This window comes from Stegastes partitus, unplaced genomic scaffold (assembly GCF_000690725.1).
Source record: "Stegastes partitus isolate 25-593 unplaced genomic scaffold, Stegastes_partitus-1.0.2 Scaffold411, whole genome shotgun sequence".
NCBI lineage: Eukaryota > Metazoa > Chordata > Actinopteri > Pomacentridae > Stegastes > Stegastes partitus.
The window spans coordinates 111,989-135,726 of record NW_007578142.1 but is presented as its reverse complement, the minus strand read 5'-3'; the positions used below and the strand labels follow the sequence as shown (position 1 = coordinate 135,726).

Sequence of the window (23,738 nt, the reverse complement as noted above, 5' to 3'; positions counted from 1 at the left end):
CCAACCAAAAATTAGAAAATGGGGATAACAATTTTTTACATTATTTAATTATTTATATATTTAGTTAGTTTCTGTTGTTGATTCTTTAGTTTTTATTAGTGTTCTTTGCTATTGCCAATACTGATATGTAAATTTCATGTTTATTATTACTGACTGAATTAATCAATGAGTGAGTATTCAAGCATATTCATTTATTCTTCAGTGGCTTCATTCCTATGGCAGTGAAGCGTTAAGTTTTGAAAACAACTTAACATGTTACTGTAGGGTACATAATGTGATTAAAGTCAGAAACAGATTTTGTTTAAACATTGGAGCGGGGACACATTAAGTAGGGGACTGGACGTACTCCCACAGGAAATTTTGAGCACCAAACACTTTGTGTTTACTTCATTGTGATGAATTTTCATGCAATAATTTGTGCCTTTTCTCCATCAATTTATGGTGAAAACGTCTATTTGTGTAAAGGAAAAGACAGAAACAAAATAAACGCACCAGTTGCCAGTTCAAATCTAATGGAAAATAATGCACTGAGGTTTGCAGGCCATGGTGGTGTTAGGCCTGGGTGTCGTCTCAAACATTGTCTATATATGTGCATAAGCAAAACACTGCTCAGTGCACCATCAGAATCAGAAATACTTTTTGATTCCTGAGGGGAAATTGCTTTGGAATTGGTTGAATAAGAAGCTAAAAGTAGGAAAAAGAGCAGGAGTGACGGCAACAGGCTGTAAGCACAGTGACACATGTACACTTCTATGTGCTACGACACTATTAGGTGTTGTCTTTTGCATATAGGCAGCATGTTAATTCTGATTAATATTAGGTATGTATTTTGGTCTTATGGGACTTTTTGGGTGGACCTTTTCTTCTCACTGGCGCCCGTGTCCTGTCTCCTGGACTATTTAAATACACAGTGAACCCAATGTATAATTAAATACAACTATTTTTACTAAAAATGAAAATGCACATTAAAAACCTATAACATATGCCAATCTCAATCAGCTGATAGCTAAAAATGGCAACCCTGGCCTGGCTGCATTTTATTATAGCTACGTAAATCATATAAATAACATCAATTCCAAGGCACACTGTTATTGTTATATTCATGGAGAGCCGTATTTTGCCTGGAGCACAGTGTCTCACATTTAACTCGCCTATTGGTGGTGCAGTTATCAGATTAAAAACTAAAGATCTGTATGCTGGACGAAGCCCCCAGTTTTTCAAGATCCTAACAACGCCTCTGCTCTTGGGCATACTGTCTGACTTGTAAGTGTTTACTTTCATGTGGATCTGATTTTTTCATTTATTGTTATCTCTGCTGTGTCAAAGCACATAAAGGCATGATAAACTCTTCTGTCATCTTTTATGTCTTTACAAAAATGGAGAAGCAGTGTTTTGATGTCATGCAATATAGAAATGGAATAACCCTCCAAATGATGCTAGACAAACCCCAACACCACCCACAAAACTTTTGTTTTTACACTGCCTGCTCTACCTAGTATTGACCACACAGTTATTTCTAATTCAGTTTTAAATAATTGTTTAATTTATGCATTTTATATCATCTTTTTGCTATTTTAACTGTAAATTTTAAATTGCAAATCATTTAGGTTAATTAAAATTTTAAGTTTGTGTCATTTGCCAAGATTGTATTATGCTGTAAAGCACACTGAATTGCCTCAGTGTTTGAAATGTGCTTTGACCCTGTACTTTAACTCACAAAATAAAGTTGTCTTGGTTTCAGTGAGGCATCTTGCGCTTTTTACTGAGGTATGAACCGCACCGCGCACCGTACCCGCTGTTGCCATGACAATAACGTCATCGACGCTCGACCAAACACAGCTCAAGGCGCGACTTCAAAGAAGCGTTCAAAAGTCTCCTCAAAACCCGGTTAAAGCGGACAGCTGTGGACAAATAATAACTTTTAAAATGGTTTAGGTCGCCGCCACTAAAGAGTTTGTGTGTCGCTGCTGTCATGACACAGTCAGTTGTTGTTCAAGGTGAGTCAAACTTACTTCACGTTAGCATTCACAAGCTAGGTTAGCTTCATGTTGGATGTTTGGTCGTGGAGCGTCGCAACTTCCGTTTATATCAAGCTCACAGTTATTGCATGAAAATTTTGTCTTAGCAATATTTACACGAAACTTTAAACTGATGTTCTTCAGTTGGACAGTGTGGGAACCAGGTTGGCTGCAGGTTTTGGGATCTTGCTTTGCGAGAACACGCCTATGTGAATAAAGTAAGTGCAGAAACACACACACACACACACACACACACACACACACAGTGCAGCAAAGACACGCAGTTACACGAGAACAAGACATTGTGACTTGTCACAGCAGGAAAACACAAGTCCAAGTCTTTATAATGTCTCTATCCCTGTCAGTCAGACTGCACAGACTTTTAAAACCTGTCTGGCTTTAGTCATTATTTCAAATTTTTAACTTTTAATCGATTTAATTTGTGTATCTGTCTATTTGTTTGAAGCTCTTTTTTGTGCCAAATTCAGATATGTATTGTTACCTCATTTTGTTATTTAGATTGTTTTTTTGTTTTTTTTTTACTTATCCTTTCTATAGTTTATCCTTATTGTATTTATGTATTGTGGTGTTACCTTAGTTCCTTAGTCCCTTCTTCCTTTTGCCCTTTTTATCACTTTGCATTACATTCTACATGAATGAAAAGTGCTGTCCAAACAAAGTCTGATATGATTGATTTTCCTGCTATAATAAACCAACATGTCTGCGTGAAAAAGATACATAAACACAATCCCATGAGCAGTGTACTTTCAGCTTTAAAACATAACATCTGCTGATGTTGTGTTTGATTAGACAGAAAGATTTAGGGTGAGGCTAGGATCAGGTTAGCATCCCATAAAATAACTGATTTGGTTCGGGGATAAGGCTGGGTTCAGGTGACAGTGGGGGAAGCAGACTTTCACTTTACAAACTTCCCCTCCAAACTCCAATGGTATGTAGCGACCATTAAGTCATGTTATTACTGACTCCTGTGCTCTTTAAGCTGTCCTTACCCTTCCCCATCCTAAGTTGGAATAGAACTGAAAAATCCATCCATTATCTATACACCGCTTAATCCTCACTAGGGTCGCGGGGAGGCTGGAGCCTATCCCAGCTGACTTAGGGCAAAGGCAGGGTGAACTGAAACATGACTTATAAAATTTATTGTAAAATATGGCAAACAAATAGTGGTCCTGAGTACTTTACAGCCTGAACAAACATAATAATTAGCAAATTTTCAGCCAGTTAGATGCAGAAATTGAAAAGTTTTTCAATTTTTTTACATTTTCTAAGCTTTTTGTAATCTTGTAATATTGCAACTTTGGTCCTAGTTGAGAAGAGATTTTCTCTATTTGTTTTACATTGTCCAACCAAACAAATGTGGTAATGATCCCTCACAGCTTCCCCTGTGTTACACAGTGAATATTAAACTGAAGTTTGACTTTCAAAACAAAATACTGCAAATGAAATTGCATTATTTATCACAAAAATCTCGATTATGTATTTTCCCCAGATTGTTGTGGCCTGGTGGGTTGTTTGTTTTCTTGCATCAGCCTCTTCATCACTTCCATCCGTGTCATCTGATTCTATCTCAAAATCACCCTCTCCATGTTGGATGGTATCAGTCACAGTCTGCACATTATATCAAAAACCTTTCATTCTGGTGGCATTGAAGTGAAAACAGCAGTGAAGATTTTCCAGACTTAATGTTTTAAATGCAAATTAATCCAAACCCTATTTCCATATTCCACTAACGTGACACAGTGAAGTCTGCCTTGCCTATTATGCCCTATGCTTATCATACTAAAAAGGAATACATGCAACCCCCCTGGGGTACTTATATCCCCACATTCAAGGACATTCTCACCTGTCTCTGAACAACGCCATAACCACCCCCCCCCCAAAACATTCTGCAACCTTCAGATACTGTTTCTGCCTCAATCTGATAAACAGCTATTTGGGCAAACAAATAAAGCAGAGAAAAAATATATTAAATCTTTTTTTTTTTTTTTTTAACTGATGAAATACAGGTACGGTTTCAAATCCTGCAACAGAAAAAGTCTCAAGTAATGCAACCGGAAATACATTTTTGGTCGGTACTCAAACTTTTAACAACAAATCCTCAGGCATTATGTTTCTTTTATGTGAACAAGCAAGAAGTGTGGTGTCCTTGTGTCTTGTGTGTGGCACAACTGCTGCTTTGACTACGACATTTAAAAAATAAAATAAAATAAAATGTTAAAAAGGCATTTAAAATATTTGAGTCTTGACATAACCAGTTTGTAGGTTTTGTGACTTAATGGCTAAATGGCTGGGCATAAACACAAACCTGTTGTCTAAAAGCACTGCACAGCTGAACAATAGGACTGTGACTATGTAAATGTTGTCTTTAAAAGTGATGTATGTGATTCTGTCACTGTGGACTTCCAGGATTAGTTGAAGTGCGATTAAAAATAGTAAAATAATTCAAATGGAAACGTTGTTGGCTCCCTCAGTGCATGATTTAAAGGATAATTCCAGGTTATTACAACTTAAGTAATATTTCTTCTGATTCTAGCTGTCACTTCTAGCAGAATAACACCACATTTGCCATCATTTCTAAAACCTGGTAACACAACTACAATGGTTCTGTGAAGTCTGACAGATGGGAACTGTTGCCAAAACTACTAAAAAAAACAGCCTGACCTATCCCTGAAGGGAGGCTTTATGGGAAGATTTATGTCATGTCCTGTTGTGTCTTATAAAAACTGACATGTTTATCACCCACCGCAACTCCTAAAAACACCTCTAATATCCTGCACTTTTCTCCTGCTCAGAAAGGATTGTACGATGAGGCCCTCAGTAGCTTTTTCCGGAATGTGGATTCAAGGTAATTAGACCTGCTTTCTATTCCAATGTCAGTTCATGCAGAGGTTGACAGATGGGGTCCAAATTTAGTCCTTTTTATATTTGGTTTTCTAGGAAAAGTGCCGGTGGAGCCTGTGGTGTCGGTGGGAGAATCCAACATCTAAAGGCTCGGGTAAGTTCGACCAACCATCAAAAAGAAACTTGAGAGAACATTTTTCATCTTCTGCTGTGCAGTTGACAAGATTTACAGGCAACAAGATTTGAATTTACCATATCGAAAGATGCATATAGATTAAACAAAATACCCAGTCCTCAGTCCACATAAACAAAATAATAGCAACAACACGGCAGCAACCGCCAAACTGGCCATATAAGGTCATTTGAGATTAACTGCACCTCATCCAGCAAGCAGACAGTACACGTCCTGTTAGATCCCACTTTAAAAAAATGCTGTCAGACCAATCTATCCATTTGTGTGCAGTCTCTGATAGTTTTAATTCTGACCATGTAGTCCATTAAGATGTTACACTTTCGATCTGTGGTCTCTGCTTGTGGGTAAACCCCCATATGGCATATAGTCTCATGTTAATGAGCACCTTATCAGTTTGGATATAAATGATCTGAGCAGACCTGTCCTTTACAGGCTACATAAATAATTAAAAATAAATTAATAAATGGCCCAATACAGTAAAAAATAAATACAAGACAATAGTTTTCAGAACTGATCCGTCACATATTTAGACTGTCAGAGCTTCACATCTGTATAGATGTGACAACACAAATGTTTCTGTTGTTACTTCAAGAAATAAATTAGTTCAATGTTATTATACAAAAGACTGGAACAGTATAATGTATGCAGTTTATAATATGTGTGTGTGTATATAAAGTTAAAAAATCCAAATCGCTCAAATTAAAAAGAATGAAATATTTCTATCAAATATAATGTTATTTAAACCAATCAGCTGTTAGATCAGGTGAAAGCCAGGTGTTTTTCATCATGCCATGCAGTCACTGGAGAGCTGCAAACTGCAAAACCTGCTGCCTCTTTGACCGTTAAGATTACCTACATTTGCATGATTTGCATATTTTTTTTAAAGAAAAAAATAAACAAAAAGGAGACTTGTTTAAATTCACTCAATCTTTTTTACTACTATATTTTTACAAAAGCGGTGTGTAGCGGTGAATGTGTTTATCCCTTCATAAAATAACAGATTTTCCCAAATACACACAGGCTATATGATGTCTCTGATCCAGTGTCCACATGTTGGAGGTGAAAAGTCTTTCCACTTGCATGAAATAAGCCTTCTGGCAAGAAGTAAAAAAAAAAAAAAAAAGCTGCCACATCAGCTTACCCTGCTCAAGTAAACCTCTTTGGTTTGGACCATTAAGCATGATGAACAACTTTAAACTCGATAACAACATGCTTGAGACTGATTGAGGTGTACATTCTTTTCACAGCTTATTTTAGAGTCAGGCGTGAATTCTGTGTAATGAAGGGTTCGGCATTCATCGGGTTACAAAAAGGAGTTATGGAATGACCATAGTGGTCAAAGGAATGCGCTCAGCATATACGTATAGCAGTGAAATATAGGTGCTGTCTTCATTCTTGCATGTTTGAATCGGCAGGCGGTCCTGGTGGACATGGAGGAGGGCGTCGTGAACGAGATCCTGCAGGGCCCGCTGAGGGAAGTGTTCGACAGCACTCAGCTCCTCACCGACGTGTCAGGTTCAGGCAACAACTGGTGAGAGACAGACTAACCACAGGATGCCACGAGCTCATATGGCAGCAGCAACTGTTGCACGCAAAATCTTTGAACACACTGTCGCTGTTTTGCAATCACTCACACGTTGCCTTATACATCATGCAGAGCTCCAATGTTCAGGGAGTCCTAAAAATTGGATATCCACAGTTTTTTGGAAGTGTTAAATAATTCTATTTTTCTCGCCTGGAAGATTTAAATGCAATTTCTTTTATAGCTGCCATTTTTCAAATCCCCAAGAATGTAAATAAGGAAAGAAACAGAGTGACCTTAACTGTTGGGTGTTATTTTTCTTCCCCAATTTGCCCTTTCTCAAAGTCTGCATAGTATAATTTGGCGGAAAGGTCAGTGGTGCTTCTCGACAGGGCTGGTGTGAAAATTCCCTCTATAGGTTTTCCTTCGCCTGACAGCCATTGTAAAAAGAAACAAAACCTCTCGGCATGTCCAGCAGTGTTGTTTGTGAGACACTGGGAATGGAATTTTCAGCATATTAAAGGGAAGTTCCCATGAGACAGAGCTGTCACAGCGGATAGTTTTCCCCTTCAACAATGACCTGGTTCAGCCTTTATTTCTGAAGTTTCTAAACATGGGCAGTGAAACTGACTTTCAAAATTCTTGTAATAATCACACAGCTCTTTGCTTACAGGCTCGAAACCCGTCAGACTGCACCAAGACGTTTAGCTTCTATTTATTTGTCATGTTAAAATTTTGAATTTTATGTTTGGCATTTTAATGTTATTTCAAGGAGACATTCTTTGCACCACTTATGGAGTTTCAAAACATATTTGCTTTTTGTGACCCAAATACGAAAATGTACACAGTACCTTTTATTAAACGTAGCATTTTTGCCACTATTTGTGATTTATTTTAAAAAATAATATGTTTTATTCATTAACAAGCTTGTCTGTTCCTTGTCCAGGGCAGCCGGACACATGACATACGGCTCGGCCTACAGGGAGCAGATTCTGGATAAGCTGAGGAAGGCAGCAGAACACTGTGACTGTCTGCAGTGCTTCTTTCTTATCCACTCTATGGGAGGAGGTGAGATCCTGAAACAGTTTGAGACATCCATGCATGGATATTTTAAGGAGATCCTTTACCTAAACCTTGCCTCAGTCAAGTAATATTAATGTTACAGATCAAAGTGTCGATTATTTTAATATTTTTTTATATTGAATTTCAAGTCTTGCCCCTCAAACAACTCCTTTATCCTTTATCCCTTTTAAATCTTTCACTTAAGAGTCCCAGTGATGCATGAAGGATGCTACTTGCAAGTCACACAATGACTTAACTAGAAAACCAACATTTTAGGACGCACTAATCCCCTTCATAGATTATGGAAGCTGAGCTTTAAGTTCTAATGACAAACAAATAGATGTGGTTACTGCAGTTATGACTGATTCTGGGTTTAAGGTACTGGCTCCGGTCTTGGGACCAGAGTGCTCAGCCTGCTGGAGGAGGAGTTCCCTGAGGTCTGTCGCATCGTTACCTCCATCTATCCATCTGCAGAAGACGACGTCATCACATCGCCCTACAACAGTGTCCTCGCCATGAGAGAGCTCACAGAGCACGCTGACTGTGTCCTGCCTGTGGAGAACCAGGTTTGTGTGTTTGGAGCCTCTTTCTGCAGATGTCTGGCCATCATGTATAAATCAAACCAGTGAATTTTAACAACATCCCCTCGTTTTCCCCTCACTTCTCTCCTTTCAGTCATTGGTCGACATTGTGAGCAAGATCCAGCTCATGTCTCACAGTGCAAAGCCGGGATCAGTGATCAAGAGAGACAGCACCGTCATCTCTGGGCAGGGGGGCATCAGTGGGCCAGAGAAGCCTTTTGATGCCATGAATAACATTGTGGCTAACTTGTTGCTCAACATTACCAGGTATAGAACAACTGGTAGCTCATATACAGTAGGCCCCTGTGTTCTGAGAGAAACACACCTGTCTCGCAGTGTTTTTTAATGGTGCTCAATAATTGAGCGTTTTGTTTTACAGTAAGACTGACAGAGTCTCATGAAAATTCCTTTTCTCACTGAATCAGTTGTTTCCAATGCATTACCTTAGGTTTCCTTTGTTACAGCTCAGCCCGTTTTGAGGGATCGCTCAACATGGACCTGAATGAGATTGCTATGAACCTGGTGCCCTTCCCTCGGTTGCACTACCTGGTGCCCAGCCTCACCCCTCTCTACACGCTGGCTGACGTCAGTGTTCCCACCAGAAGGTCTGCTGCCTCGCTGTCAGTTATTTTTACATCACAGTTGTTCTGAAGCCCTCAGAGCTCAGAGTACTGAGCTCACGTGAAACCCCCCCCTCCCCCCCGTAAGAAGTGTGCTCAGTTTGTTTGCAGTGTCATTTGAAACGTGATGATGAAACGGTACCAGTCACATGGGACAAATACTTCATGTATTGCACATAGGCCTGGGTGATGTGGGTCGTATCGCATTTGTAAATATGAATATTTTTCTGATGTCTACATAGATTAGGTTACGGCAAGTGAATTAAAATGACTGCATTTATGCATTAGATCAGATAAATGTTTTTATAAAACAAAAACCTCAATGACATTTTTTAATGTGTGCAGAACTACCTAAAATAGTGTTCAAACATCTTTTGATATAATTTAGTTTAGTTGCTCTTTTTTTTTTGCACTTTTCTTTTTACATTTAGAAACAAAAACTGTTTTATTGCCAAGAAGCTTTTTACATATGAGTAATCTGACTTGGTGTCTTTTTACTGTGTAACGGTAACATATTGATTAAAAAAGTATTGCAAGTCAGTGGACAGCAAGTGTTACAAATCAAATTAGCGGCAAGTATAATCAAGGGACTAGAGGCTTTAAAAAGTAATAGAAATGCTTCCAGTGTGCAGGAATGTGCAAATTTATTGCCCAGGCAAAGTCACATCGTATATATTTTGGTAATTTAAAGACCCCCTCTGGTGAATATTGACTTGTTAATGTGTTGAAAAGTTTATATGGTGTTTTTTATATGCAGAAAGTCACATAATGAGCTAAATAAAATATCTTTACCTTGACTGGTTAAATATGTAACTTTGATACACCAAGATGAGTTTTTAGGGGTTTAATCAATGGCCAGAGAGGAAGCTTAAATGTAATTTTTGTCTAATCATTCACATAATTTAAACAAGAGGCATATGATTTTCATTCACCACAAAGCTACCCTATTTTACTTAATCGACAAGGTGCCAACTCTAAGTGCTCTCTGCCTGATTTGGAAAAAACAGGAACCCACATACCTCCTCCCCAACAACAGCTGACATAAACGTGGCCTTGTGTGAACCATAAGGTCCTCGTCTGCTCCAGTGGAGCTGCTCATTGGTCAGAGAGAGCAGTGGTTGTACTGGGTAACTCCCAATGGTAAATATCTGTGACTGTATGAATGCAGAACAGGGTGTTGCTTAAAAATATCTTGACTGCTCAGCAGGACTTTGTGCATGAATAAGTTACAAAAATTAATCAATGTCAACACTGCTCCACTGGTTTTTATGTTAGCTGAACTTGAATGTCTTCAATTCTTTTTCAATTTAAGTTTCTTTTTATTTGATTTGATGATACTATGTGCAGAAAACAATATAAATCTAATATTTGAAATGGATTTTCTGCACAGAAGATTTCTTGTTTGTTCAGTGATGTGAACATTTTTTTTCTTTTACTTTTTCTAACTCTGCTCCTGTAGACTGGATCAGATGTTCAGTGATGCTTTCAGTAAAGACCACCAGCTAATCCGAGCCGACCCAAAGCACAGCCTCTACCTGGCCTGTGCCCTCATGGTCAGGGGCAACGTGCAAGTGTCTGACCTGCGCAGGAATATCGAGAGGTCAGAGCACCATCCTCACACGCCGCCTCCTTCTGCACCACAACACACACTAAGCTCGTGCAGCCACCCTGACAGCTCCAAAAAGGACCTTCACACTCACTCCTGGCAATAGTACCTCCATTCAACACCAGCAGCAATAATTCATGACTGGTCCATTCAGCAGCCACCTCTCCTCCGCTCTGCTCTCACCGCTCTCCCCACAGATCTTGTTTTTGTATGGCACGTAGTCAAAAGAAACTGAAACAGAAGCTGGTGTGAGAGCATATGTATGTGTGACCATAATTTAAAAAAGGAAAGTGGGAGAGAAGAAGGAAAAGTACAGTGCTGCACACCCAAACACTTGTAAAGCCAGGTTTAATCACTGGGCATGTTGTAATTCGTGCATTTTGCTGTTAGTTACATCAGTGTCATGTTTGTGTCATAAAAGAACTACAACTCCTGGATTCAGAAAAGAAATAAAAACGAATGAGATTTTGTCCCTGACAAAAAAATAAATTCCAAATAATGTCGTCGACAGATAAATCGTTTGTCATTTATCAAGCAAAACTGACTTGCCTGTGGTTTCACTGCTCGAATTTGATAATTTGCTACTTTTCATATTTTTAGAACCCAGTGAAATCAATACTTTAGTTTTGGACAATTTTAAGACAAATGCTTGCTCCGAGAACTTAGTTATAGGGATTTTCTTGACAAGATAGCTGTTATTCTGTTTTTGTTTTTTTTAAACTTTATATATTTTTTTCACCTTTATTTGTTAATAGAGAGACTGAGAAACAGAAAATATGAGAGAATAGAGCAGTGACGTGCAGCGAATGGTCCGGCCAGCCGAGATCCCACTGCTCAGGGCGTGGATGCCCATATGTTAGGCGCCCTAGATGCTTAACTGAGTTTAACTGAGTTCCTTGGTGCTTTGTAAACCTCACAACTTTGAGTTTTCAGCTACATCCCTGTGTTAAATATACAGTTATCAGTATCAGTTTTAATCTTGCTCTTCATCCTAGGCTGAGGCCGTCGCTGCCTTTTGTCTCGTGGAACCAGGAAGGTTGGAAGACGGGCCTGTGTTCAGTGCCTCCTGTGGGTCACTCCCACTCCCTGCTAGCTCTGGCCAACAACACCTGTGTGAAGCCCACATTCATGGAGCTGAGAGAACACTTCACCAGGCTCTACAGGAAGAAGGTGCGTTTTCAGTAATCTAATATTTTTAGGCTTTTAGACGGTACAAAAATTAATTTATGAACTATTAAATTCAGTAAAATGTACTTTTTGGAAACATTTCCCTGCAGTAATTTGTGATGACCATTTGTGATTTGCTTGTTACTTGATCTACCACTTTTGTCCAGAAAAACTACTGGGCTGGATCCATCCTCAGAGGATTTCTCTTACTATGTTTGATGATCCCTTCCCCACATTTGTTTTCACATTTTGAGTAAATGTCTAAACACTTCCAACACCTTCAGACAAATTGTGAACTTTTCATGTAGTGCTGCCAAATTTTACTTTGTCTTTCATTTATGATTAAATACCTGCATTTGTATTAATATTTCTGTTAATCTCAGCAAACTAACAAGCTAAACTATTTGAGTGAACATTTTCACAATCAACAATATACTTGCTAAATATTATGTTAGCATGCTGATATTAGCATTTAGCCAAAAGTACAGTCTTAAACAGGTCAGTAAAAGGGGTCGACTGATTGTCAACCTGGCCTCTTATTGGGTCTAATATTCTACATTTTTCAGACTATCCATATTATAATTACTTGCAATACAATACATTGGTTTAAAAATGCATCTGGAGCAGTGTCCCGCCAACAGCACTGATTGGTTACGGATCACAAGTAATAGGCTATCACACCTGAAGGAGACAAGTCAAAAAGTTATCTTTTGAATAAACATATATAAAACACAAATAAACAAAGAAAGCATAGCAAAGTTTTGTGCTTAGTGTATCTACAGTGTGACAGCAAGATTTTTATTTTTACTGCAATTTTTTTGGCTTTGAATAACAATTAAAGATATACTTGATTACTAATAATTAGCATGGGTCCTGAATGTACCATATTTTTAGACCCTTATTGTCGTGTGGCAGGTTACATTTTATAGACTAAACATTTAATTAAAAAGGAACTAAAACAGTCTAGTACAACAGTCCTGCAATAAACCCTTCCTTCACGAAAGATATGATGATTAGTTTTTGTTGCAGCTGTTTTAGGGAAGTGTGATTTCAACTATTTTTTCAAGGCGACCTTTTTGGTGCTGTTGGACCATTGCATTAAACCGTATTGGTTTTAGCTGAATGGACTCATTGAACTGCCAACTGAGTGTATATTTTCCAGTTATTCTTTTTAAAAAATCTTTCAGCACTTGAACTTAACAAATGGGTGTAAAGATTGAAAAGGAATGAACATATTGTCAGTGCCAATGCCAAAACTAAGACACTACCTTTTTTGGCTTTGGGTCATTGGTTTTGAATGGTCACTTGCCCAGAGGAGACAACAAAAGTAATGTTTTTGTTTTGAATAATATTACTTTGTTTGTATCTGGCCTAATAACTTTAAATTTTGTTGTCATCTTTTGCTGTATTTTTAGGCTCACTTACATCACTACTTGCACGTAGAGGGGATGGAGCAGAGCTTCTTCTCAGAGGCCATCGCCTCCCTCAGCTCACTGATTGAAGAGTATCACCATCTGGATGCCACCAAGGCCAGACTCATTCCTGACGCACCCAGACTCAGCATCGCCACATGAAGGTCCGCTCTGTTGTGAATCTGTGTGTAGCTGTCTGTGTTTATTTGTCTGTCTTTTTTTAGAAAGCACTTCACACAACCAAATCATCTGTATATACCGTTATAAGTTATATATCAATACTGTCTAATTTATGACCTGATTAAATGTTCTCTGTCTGAAAAAAACAAGCAGGAACAACATGTAAAAAGAATGTCCGAGTTCAACTCAATCTGTATAACCTGATTTGCCTTTTAAGGCTCCCTGACCGTGGTATTATGAGGTAATGTTGACAGGACAACATCTGCTGTTACAGCTAGTACACTGGCCATATTCCTTGTTATTGCACATACTTGTCCTGAAGACAAGGTTCATAAAAGCTTTCATCATAACTAACAACATTTTTCTTCTTTTATTTAATGGTCTCCACCATTCTTTCTGATCAAATTCGGTTTTGTAGTTGGATTTTTTTGTGTTTTTTAGTTTTCTTGAGGCACATCACTACCGCTAAGGAGAACTTAATAACCAAAGTATGTTTCAGTCCTCAGATTTTACTAGCGGGGCTCGTACTTTGTGTCTGTGTCTCTGGACTTGTTAAATGGTTCCATTACAGTAACCGCAGGTCAGAAAACATGTCGCCCGGATCGTTGCACTTCCTCTGGCACACGCAGGACGATATCCACTGCATCTTCCACTGTGTGTTGGAGCCCCCTTTGCAGGTGAAGTTGACCTTTATCATGCGTGACTTGTTGGGGACACAGCAGCGCTTGTCTGTGCAGACACCGCAGTATGTGGGCTTGAACTTCTTAGTGCTGGTGCAGCCAGAGAGCTTCAGTTTCTCTGCTTTCTTTGCCTGGAATTTCGGCTTACACGTCTTTCCTTTTGGCATCTATCAACAAAAGCAATCACCGATAACTTTTTTTGAATGTGATATAAAAGCACGCCACCAATTAGTTAGATTTAAACAAAATTTTCACCTTAATGCTCTTAAGCATGCTTTTTTCACACGGTCGCAGCAGGCACAGGCGGCGGTCCTTCCTCATCTCACATTTGCTGTTGTCGTTGTTGACACGTACAGAGATGCCAAGGCCGCAGGTCTTGGAGCAGGGACTCCAGGGCGTCGTCTGGATCAGACAGTTCTTCTTCCAGGCTAAAGGAGGATCCCTGTAAGCTTTCAGTGTTACAGTTAAAGGGTACTGTGTCAACAACACCCTACACAAAGCGCTAGCCTGTGTGCTGCCATGCAGAGGACAGATCAGAATCTACCCAACAACCTCAAAATGCCTGGTCTGACTCACCATGACGGAATTCGCCACATAACTTGTAAATGTTCCCTTTGAGCTCCACTAACACAAGATCGCCCCAGAATCTAAGTAGAGTTTCCCTGAAACACACAGATTATTGTATAGATATGTTTCGGCAGAGTTACGCACGAAGCTTACCAAATGAGCTGTCCCGTACATTAAAGTGACATTTCTGGTGCTTTTTAATGAAAACTGAGTTGTCCCTCCTCCTCCTGTTTTTCATAACTGGAACCATCCATCACTCTGTTTTCCTGTGTGAGGCAATCTAACCACAGGCAGTCACATCTCGCGCTGCCAGAGTAATGAATTCCCCTCTCCCCTTCTATTCGGCTAACTTTGACAGCAATTAGCATTCCAGGCCAGACAGGCTGGCCCTTCTCCACAAGTTTACTCTCTAAACACACACCTGACATGTACGTAGTGTCCTGCTGGTGCTTGTTTGGACTCTGGCCACTGCGGAGGCCAGCTGGCCTGTTGCCCATCAGCGGGGCGGGGCCCAGGAGGCCGGCAGGCTTCTGGATGAAAGTGGGGGTGCAGCCGATGGCTCCGGCGATGCATGTGCACTTATAGAGGGGGCTGGGCTGGAAAGCTTCTCCGTTCTCATAGTGGGCCCCATTCAAGTCACAGCCCACTGCCATCATGTCTGAAGGAATGAGGGGAAACATGTCACGACTCATGATGAATTTGTCTTGATGCGGTTACTGTGGAGCTTTAAACTGCATTACATTTCTATGTAAATGAATGTTTTTCTTTCTTTTTGTAACAACCCAAAAAGTTTACCACACTTATTTTCAGCAGAAAGCCAGAAATGGTTTGAAAATGTATGAATGCTTTCTTGTGGTGCTGTTGTTTTACAGCCTAGAACAAATTCCTTGTAGTTCCACACACAAGAAAGTAGGAAATAGACTTTAAACATGAAAATATGCTTCAGTATGTAGACACAAACTGTCAGATGACTAATGTGGGTAGTTTTATTGATTAGTGCATCTGTCTATCAGATGTTTGTAAAACTGTGAAAAAACAAGGTTGTATTACAAAGATGGACGACAGATATGCATTCCTATTAGAGATGCAAGAATGAATTGTGTTTAACTAAATTAAAAGCTAACTGTTTTGCTAATTCAAATAATTGGTTTTGAGTCCTTTTTAAATAAAAAAAAAAAAGAAGAAGAAAAAGTCAAAATTTCGGCTTTTAAAATTGAATATGTTCTTGTTTCTTTACTACTCCGTGACAGTTAACTGAATATCTTTGAGTTGTGGACAAACCAAGGCAACACTGATTACCATTTTTCACTATTTTTGACATCTTATAGACCAAACAACCAACAATAACAATTGAATAAATGAGAAAATAATGAACAGATTAACCAACAGTGAGAATAATTGTTACTTGCAGCCTTGTTTCTTGTGAAAGTTGCCCACTGAGTTTTATTTCCGAAAAGTCCCTGCAGGCGTTTTCATGCTTACAAGTTTCTGAATTCTTTTCCAGCTGAGCCAGTTGAGAGTCTACTCGACTGAGACTTCCACTGACCTTAAAAGAGGCCAGTGTGTTGCTCCCCGCACAGGCAAATGAAAATAACTGGATTATACAGCTCTCTTGGCTCTCAAAATGTTCTTGGACAGAATTAATCAAATTGTGAAAATTCTATCAATCATTTTGGAGTTGTTTTTCTTTAGCCTGCTTATAACTGAAAGTTCATTCCTGTTGCAACACATCTATAACAACACCCTTAGCATTTTTTTTAAACAGATGGCTGCTTTGGGTATGAACACCTGCTAACAGCATGCATCCACTGTCCAAACCTCTAAGTCAGCAAGAGCTATTGATTTAAACAGAAAATGTGAGAACAAAAAAAAAACAGACGCACTCACATGCACACACTCCAACCTCGTATCTCGGCTGGTCTGCTGAGAAGTCGCAGTACATGCCCTTGTGGGGGTCGCACACGTCCCTCTCGTTGCAGGGCTCTCCGATCTGTCGGGCGCAGCTCTTGCAGCAGCCGCACCCGTCCAGGACGGAGCTCACGCCCGGGGCACAGTGGGGTCTCTCTCTGGGGCACTTGCAGGGCCACTGGCAGAACTGCCGCCTCTCGGCTGCAGCCCGCCCGCCCTGAGGAGCCGGCAGCTGCCCATTGTTCTGAGCCTGGCTGAAGCACTGGGTGAGGAAAGACAGATTCAGGGTTCAAAGAGGCATTTTGCTGGAGCTGTGTTCACACCACTTTTATTGCGGGTTGAACTCCTCAATAGATGCAAAATAATATTGTTTCCGCACAGTTTTCTCAGCAGCCCGGATACCTCATGTCCAGCTTTTCTGATTTTAGTCTTACAGAGCTAGTGTTTAGTTTGTTTGTCTGTCCAGCAGTTTGGTTAAGACCAAAATAATTCACTATTTTTATTTTGTTTTTTGCCCCAAATTATTCATACACATGCCGAATTTAGATTTATAGTGAATTTTGGTTTCATCTGGCTGGAAATGCTATAAAGAATTGAGAAGACGTGGTCAGGCACTGTGTCAGAGATGTTAATTCATAGTTTTAACTATTTTTATGTTGTTTTTATTTACTATTTTTACGACTGTTTTATGTTAACCATTTCTTCACCACTTTGACCTTTTTTTTTTCTTTTTTAACTGATCCAGTGAAGTTCCAATGCTGCCCAAGGCTAGGTTTTTCAGATTCTCATGTTTCCCTCCCAAATTTTTTTGTCCTCTTTTTTTCTCGTAATGCCATTTACTACAACAAAAAAACCTGAGGCATTACATTCCCACCATCATGCTTGTCAGTCGGAACCCTGTTCTTCTGGCTGAGTGCTTCTACTTTCTTTTGGCATTTAAAAGCCACATACCTGTGTTCAAACACCTGCGTTCGTGTCTCATCCAACCACAGGACTGATTACTTTAAAAACTGCTTTGTTTTTTCTGGTGAGCTTTTACAAAGACCAGATGAGCTTTTGAGTGTCTGTCTTGGAGAATTTCAAGATTCAAGGCCTTTATTGGTCACATTACAATTGTATATACTGTAATGCGCAGTGAAATGAATTATGCACCTGTTCTAGACCGAAACAATAATAATAAGAAGAAGAGTACCTTGTACTTTTTGATTATGTTTTGCACTTGAAAACACTTGGATAGATGAGTCACAATGCACAACTCCATCTCAGTTATGGGCTCAGATAACAAGGCTGCTAAGCTCTTTGGTTTTCACCATCACTTGTAATTAACTACTGATGTTCTAGAGAGCTACTGCATCAGCTGGTGATAGGAATGCTGCAGAACATATTAGAAATGACCAGGACCATTTAGCAACTGACATTTTCTTTTTTACCACTGCCTGTTGGATTCTTATGTTAGCCCGCTGATATCAGGATATTTAAATCATAGCAACTGGTGCACATTGGTGCGCTATCTCAACTGTAAACAGCAGGTTTGACTGTGAACTTGTTGTCAACTTGTCCACAAGAACAAACTGCAATCCTTTCTAAACTCCTGTTTCCTGTTGGAGTTTCAGTCCAGCTGGAGGCTGAAAGAGGCTGACATTTCAGCAGCTAAGACATACTGTAGCAGCTTAATCAAACATACCTAGTTCTGGTATGTTTCTTTTTTAGCAGTCTGCAAAAAATGAAATGTTCACCTTTACCAGCTCAGTTTTTTTCTGGTTCCAGTTTGCAAACATCCATCTTTCTGACAGTTTCTTGTCTCGCCTCCAAGTTTAGCTACTGTGGAAAATGTTGGAGCAGGACGTTTTGAGCCTGCCACGTATGAGGTCGTTAGTTTGCAGCGCAGACACCTTAATGGGAGGCTTAAGAATAAAATGCCTTCACACACTTAGTTTGCACTTCACTCAAGTGCTTTATGGAAGCCAAGGTCAATATTTTGTGTCAGATATTTTTTTGGTTCAGCTTGAAAGATCTTGAGAGAGAGATGGAAGCAAGGAGAGAGATGGTCCCTGAAAGTTTGTTTTTCCATCTAGAGTGGAAAAAGTAGGCATCTCATGGTATGAGAAATGGATGTGAACGGTTCCGTCATCCTCTTAATGTTAATGTAGCCATAGAGAAATGGCATTTTAGACTGGTAACTGGGAGTTACCTGTTTTTCTCACTGTTAGAATGTGATTGCATTTTGTGATTTAGGAAACTTGTTTTTTGTTTTTGGTTTGTCTATTTTGAGAAAGATATTGTTCCGCTATCTAAATGGTGATGATTTAGATTTAGATTTATCTTTTTTTTTTTCTTTTAAATTTTGTGCTTTTCAGTTTTTACTGTTATGCACCAGAACATCAAGTCAGATTCCTCATATATGAAAGCCTACTTGGCAATAAAACGGAAGGTGTTTCGGATGAAAAAAACAAAATCGCAAAAAAACCCCAAACCACCTGTGAATGTATCTTTCGTTTACACAAAGTAAAGCTGATTCTGATAGTTTTGCAGGTATAAGTGTTGGACAAATAATTTTTATAAAGATTAATTTTTGGCCTTTTATTTCATAGGGACAGCTGAGGAGAGACAGGAAGGGAGGGCGAGAGAGGGAGAGAGACAATGACATGCATCAGAGGGCCAGGCTGGACTTAAACCCAGGCAGCTGTGATAAGGACTCAGCTTCAGTACATGATGCACGTGCACACACTCTACCAGGTGAGTTAGCAGGACGCTGAGAAAAAAATGAAACTTTGCCTTGCTGATGGTGCTGGATTAAAAGGGTTTGATTCACCAGAGAGATGCTGAATATCAGCCTTCCAGAGGCTCAAGAAGAAACGTTGGGGCATCTCCAGAGTCATTGTCTGAAGTTTCCTGGTATTCTAGCTAATGGTTAAAATATTAAAATCAAACAAACACACCAACGCGTTTTTTGAGCCAGCCGCTGTGTAGATAGGTTTAGCTCGACAAGATTATTGGGACATAGACTACCAGTGATTTTGGTCTTATCTTTTAAGTGACAAAGCAGTAAATTACACAAAACCAACATTAAAATCACACAAAGCCTCAGAAATGGGTAAAAACAAAGTGCAGACTGCCCACTGGGCTAGCTGTTTCTTGTTGTTAGCCTTAGCAAAGGCTAATTTAGCCAGTTTTTCCTGTTTCCTGAACTTTAGAAAACTCAGCTTTAATGTCCCAACACCTTAAGATGTGTATTTGTTGTAGGTAATCAGCCATGCATGATGATGCTGTCTGTTCATATGATTTGTTAAGCAACTTTAAATCAGGTGTTTAAATGTATATATTTAGGCTAGAAAGCTGAATAGGAGACAAGAACACATTTAGTTTCCTTTCATTCCTGAGATTGTCCAAATACAGCATGCAGTAGTGAAACAGTTCTTGAGGTTTCATGTAAAGTCAGTAGCAGTAATTAATATCAGACAAAAATACATGAAATTAAGGTTTTACAACTTGAGTAACTGTTGCATAGTTTGTGTAAGAACTTTCAAAATATAACCACTTTTTCCCCTTTATTCCTGTGAATTTGGTGCCATGAATTATACATTTAATTTTGCTGCTATGGTATTAAGTTTTCATATTTGTGTGATGTCTAAATGTGGTTGAGAGACGGTTACAAAATGTCCCATCTTTTAAATTAACATTTAAAACGCAAAAAAACAGCACAAATCAATCAACAATAATTGAAACTTAAAGCATCATCCTGACAGCAGACAGAGTGGGACAGCAGTGAAGGTTTACCACTCCTCACAGCTCAGAGGAATGACAATCAAGCAGCTTTTAAATATTCCAGCACTCACTTTTAGTAATATTACCAATGTTTTCTGCTTTGCTTTGCTCATTTTTCACAGTGGAGAAACTCATGCATGGTGCCGCCTGTGTTCTAATTTCCCCGGCCTGTCAGTGCTTCCAAGGGTCACTGAGGGTTATGCCAAAAATCTGAAGCCTGTCTGCCAGGTTTACTGAATGAGCTCATTTCATGGTGTGAAAATGGGTCCGTGGGAGCTTTAAATACAAAGCTCTCAGAATTTAGCCCTCTTTTGCCAGCTCATACTTTGAAAGACTAAACTTGAGCCCAGTAAAACCACTCTGTATGCAAATAAGTATAAAACCACACTAATGAAAAGGCAAATACTGAGGGTTTGTTTTTCCTAAGTACAGTTTCTGCCGTGTATTTTCCTGTTGTTTCATTTAGGGCAGGTGCTGCGGGATATCAGTTGTCGTCCTAGCAGAGACCCAGTCTGTCTGTAGCATGAGAATAGAAAAAGATAATGCTCTTCTTACCTGTTGAGCAAGGATGAGCAGGAGGGAACGGCAGAGAAGCGATAGCATCTCTTAAGTGTTAAGGTTTGTGTGAGCTCTGGAGGAGAGAGCACAGGGGGACGAGGGAGCAGGAAGGTGGGCTTGAGGGAGGGGGATTGGGAGCTGGCAGAGGAATGGGGTGGGGTGAGGAGAGATTGGGAGAGCTGACCTGTTGAAGACGGGGACAAAGCACCCCTCTGTCTCCTCTCCAAACACACCTTTCCCCGCCTCGCTGATCCAGAAGGGGAAATATTTGTCTTCATAACTGCCGGGCCGCTCCGAGGCCTTCAAGTCCTGCCCACTTGTTTATTCTTAGTCTGCGGACCCTCGCTCACGTTTATCTGGGTTTAAACTAAGAGTTAAATCTGTAAACCATATGTGACAGGCCGCTACATAGCACCCGGCAACGTACATTTCCAGCAGCAGTTCATTCTTAAATTGTCAAACAAAAACCCAAATTCACAAGTGGAGCTCTTCTCAGTAAATACATCCACTGTGTGCCGTTTGGTTAATGTGGTGCTGAAGCTGTACCGTCCCACATGATGTGGACTGACATGTATTTGAGTTCACATTCCATTATTATTTACACTGAGTAAAGAGGTCCCTCTCAGAACGAACTCTCCACCTCCATCCCCGTAAAGCCAACAGCCCTTTGAGAGTTCACATGGAAAGATCCGAACAAAAGCTGTTTGTTTACACAATAACGCTGACAGTAATCCTACTACCTACCATAATGCTCAATTAATGAATGCATATTTTATTTTCATCTGGTCATTTACACGACCCATCCTTCATAAGATTACTAAGAAACATTTGCTGACAACAAACCAAACATTTCAACATGTTAACCCACATCATCGACCATCAGCATCTTCCAGACACAAACCTCGGCATGAGTCAAAAATAAACATTATCCAAACATAAACCCCCCACAAACAACACTCCTGGAGATATTTCACACTGGAAATACAGTAAACACACAAACACCGCCCCTAAACCCAAAACATATGATTTAAAACCAAACTAGACAAATACTACATCTGCTTCTCTGATTTGAAAACATTTCTTATTTGACCCAGTTCACATCTAACAATCCAACAATCAAATACACTCTGAAGAGTTAAATGCCGGACTAAGTAACTGAGTACTTTTACTCAAGTACTGTGCTTAAGAACAAATTTATGATGCTGTATACATTTTATATAACTATATTTTTACTCCATCACTACACTTCAGATGCAAACATTGTGCTTTTTACTTCACTGCATCGAGCTTAAAACATGTTTTTCTGAGCTCATGAAAATTGGATTTTCTAAGAAATATGTCCTTCTCAAAGGACAGCAGTTCTACAAACATGTGGTGATCCTATAGAATATGGCACATTGCTGTAGATTTACCCTCTGAACCCCATCCCTTTTGCTCCTGTTATATTTCACTCACTGAAGGCTCATTTTTCCTGCCCCTCTGTGGAAACAGCACAACCATGTCTAGAAGAGAGAATGCCTTCTGTGCAGTCTGACACAGTTATAATAACATAAATCATCCAAAAAGAAGAAACAAAAGGTGAATTTCTTTATTTATTGTGCAAAAATTGGGGGAAAAAATGAAATAGCATGTACAGCATTTTTGTCCACAGGTGCTACCAATATGGGGAAAAGTGGTGGCTTTACATGCTATAGATATTTACTACTTATCTGCTCTGTACAAGCACAGCCTGCAGTTCAGCCCAGTCCAGTCGAAAAGTCTCTACATTTATGTCACGTGACTGTTGGTCAGAGCTGAGGCACATTTACAGAATCTGGTTAGGGCAGTTTTTTTTTTTGTGCAAAATTCTAAATGGGGCACAAAGAATAAAGTGATTTTGAAGTATCACGATTTTAAGCTTAGATTTGGTTAAAGTTTTCTGGTTGAACTGCACATCACAGATGATTTTTCTGAAGAAATTTCCAAAAGGTGACAATGAGACGACTCTCTCATAAATGGCATAAATATTATTAGTTTTTATGATAACATGCCTTTCAAACCTGCCGGTGGGTTTTGGAGTTCAGATGGTTAAATTACCCAACAACATATAAAGTAGTTAAAATTAAAATAAAAACCTTCAATGGTCTCAGAAAAACCTTTAATCTGACAAAAGTAATAATAAATTAAAAAAAATATTCTATGAAAATTAACCAATGAAAATCAGACGTTGCTTTTGAACTGTAGTTGAACAGAATTATTTAAAAAAATAAACTCATGAAACAGGCCTGGACAAAAATGATGGTACCCTTATCTTAACACTTTGTTGCACAACCTTTTGAGGCAATCACTGCAATCAAACAATTTCTGTAACTGTCAATGAGATTTGTGCACCTCTCAGCAGGTGTTCTGGTCCACTCCTCATGAGCAGACTGCTCCAGTTGTCTCAGGTTTGAAGGGTGCCTTCTCCAGACGGCATGTTTCAGCTCCTTCCACAGATGTTCAATAGGATTTAGATCAGGGATCATAGAAGACCACTTCAGAATAGTCCAATATTTTCCTCTGAGCCATTCTCAGGTGTTTTTTATTGTGTGTTTTGGGTCATTATTCTGTTGCAAGTCCCAAGACCTGCAACTGAGACCAAGCTTTCTGACACTGGGCAGCACATTTCTCTATCTTGATAGTCTTGAGATTTCATTGGACCCTGCACAGATTCAAGACACCCTGTGCCAGATGCAGCAAAGCAGCCCCAGAGCAGAACAGACCCTCCTCCATGTTTCACAGCAGGGACAGTGTTCTTTTCTTGATATGCTTCATGTTTGCGTCTGTGAACATAGAGCTGATGTGCCTTGCCAGAAAGTTCCAGTTTTGTCTTGTCTGTCCAGAGGACATTCTCCCAGAAGCTTTGTGGCTTGTCACCATGCAGTTTGGCAAATTCCAGTCTGGCTTTTTTATGATTTGTTTTCAACAATGGTGTCCTCCTTGGTCGTCTCCCATGAAGTCCACTTTGGCTCAAACAACGACAGATGGTGCGTTCTGATGTACCTTGACCTTAGAGTTC

The 23,738-nt window shown here is 39.5% G+C and overlaps 2 protein-coding genes across 2 annotated transcripts; one reads left to right on the top strand and one right to left on the bottom strand.

Annotated features, from left to right (window-relative positions):
- The first annotated feature begins 1,841 nt into the window (after nucleotides 1-1,841).
- tube1 (tubulin, epsilon 1) lies at nucleotides 1,842-13,573 on the top strand. The gene is made up of 12 exons (XM_008285628.1): nucleotides 1,842-1,997; nucleotides 2,163-2,236; nucleotides 4,832-4,884; nucleotides 4,977-5,034; nucleotides 6,489-6,604; nucleotides 7,542-7,663; nucleotides 8,036-8,223; nucleotides 8,333-8,505; nucleotides 8,703-8,843; nucleotides 10,318-10,458; nucleotides 11,460-11,634; nucleotides 13,047-13,573. Exons 1-12 carry the CDS (start codon nucleotides 1,973-1,975, stop codon nucleotides 13,203-13,205), a joined length of 1,425 nt encoding a protein of 474 aa, XP_008283850.1. The 5' UTR covers nucleotides 1,842-1,972; the 3' UTR covers nucleotides 13,206-13,573.
- Nucleotides 13,289-20,746, bottom strand: ccn6 (cellular communication network factor 6). Its single transcript, XM_008285629.1, has 5 exons — nucleotides 20,699-20,746; nucleotides 16,358-16,640; nucleotides 14,892-15,128; nucleotides 14,159-14,352; nucleotides 13,289-14,070 (listed from the first exon to the last, which is right to left on the bottom strand). Exons 1-5 carry the CDS (start codon nucleotides 20,744-20,746, stop codon nucleotides 13,789-13,791), a joined length of 1,044 nt encoding a protein of 347 aa, XP_008283851.1. The 3' UTR covers nucleotides 13,289-13,788.
- Nucleotides 20,747-23,738: the final 2,992 nt, after the last annotated feature.

Excerpts from the sequence above, each read along its gene's own strand:
- ccn6 (XM_008285629.1), bottom strand. The coding sequence starts at position 20,746 with ATGCTATCGCTTCTCTGCCGTTCCCTCCTGCTCATCCTTGCTCAACAG. Across the intron at positions 16,641-20,698 it reads TGCTCATCCTTGCTCAACAG|TGCTTCAGCCAGGCTCAGAA; the intron begins GTAAGAAGAGCA and ends TTCCTCACCCAG. Across the intron at positions 15,129-16,357 it reads CGAGGTTGGAGTGTGTGCAT|ACATGATGGCAGTGGGCTGT; the intron begins GTGAGTGCGTCT and ends TCATTCCTTCAG.
- tube1 (XM_008285628.1), top strand. The coding sequence starts at position 1,973 with ATGACACAGTCAGTTGTTGTTCAAG. Across the intron at positions 2,237-4,831 it reads AACACGCCTATGTGAATAAA|AAAGGATTGTACGATGAGGC; the intron begins GTAAGTGCAGAA and ends TCTCCTGCTCAG. Across the intron at positions 6,605-7,541 it reads TCAGGTTCAGGCAACAACTG|GGCAGCCGGACACATGACAT; the intron begins GTGAGAGACAGA and ends TTCCTTGTCCAG.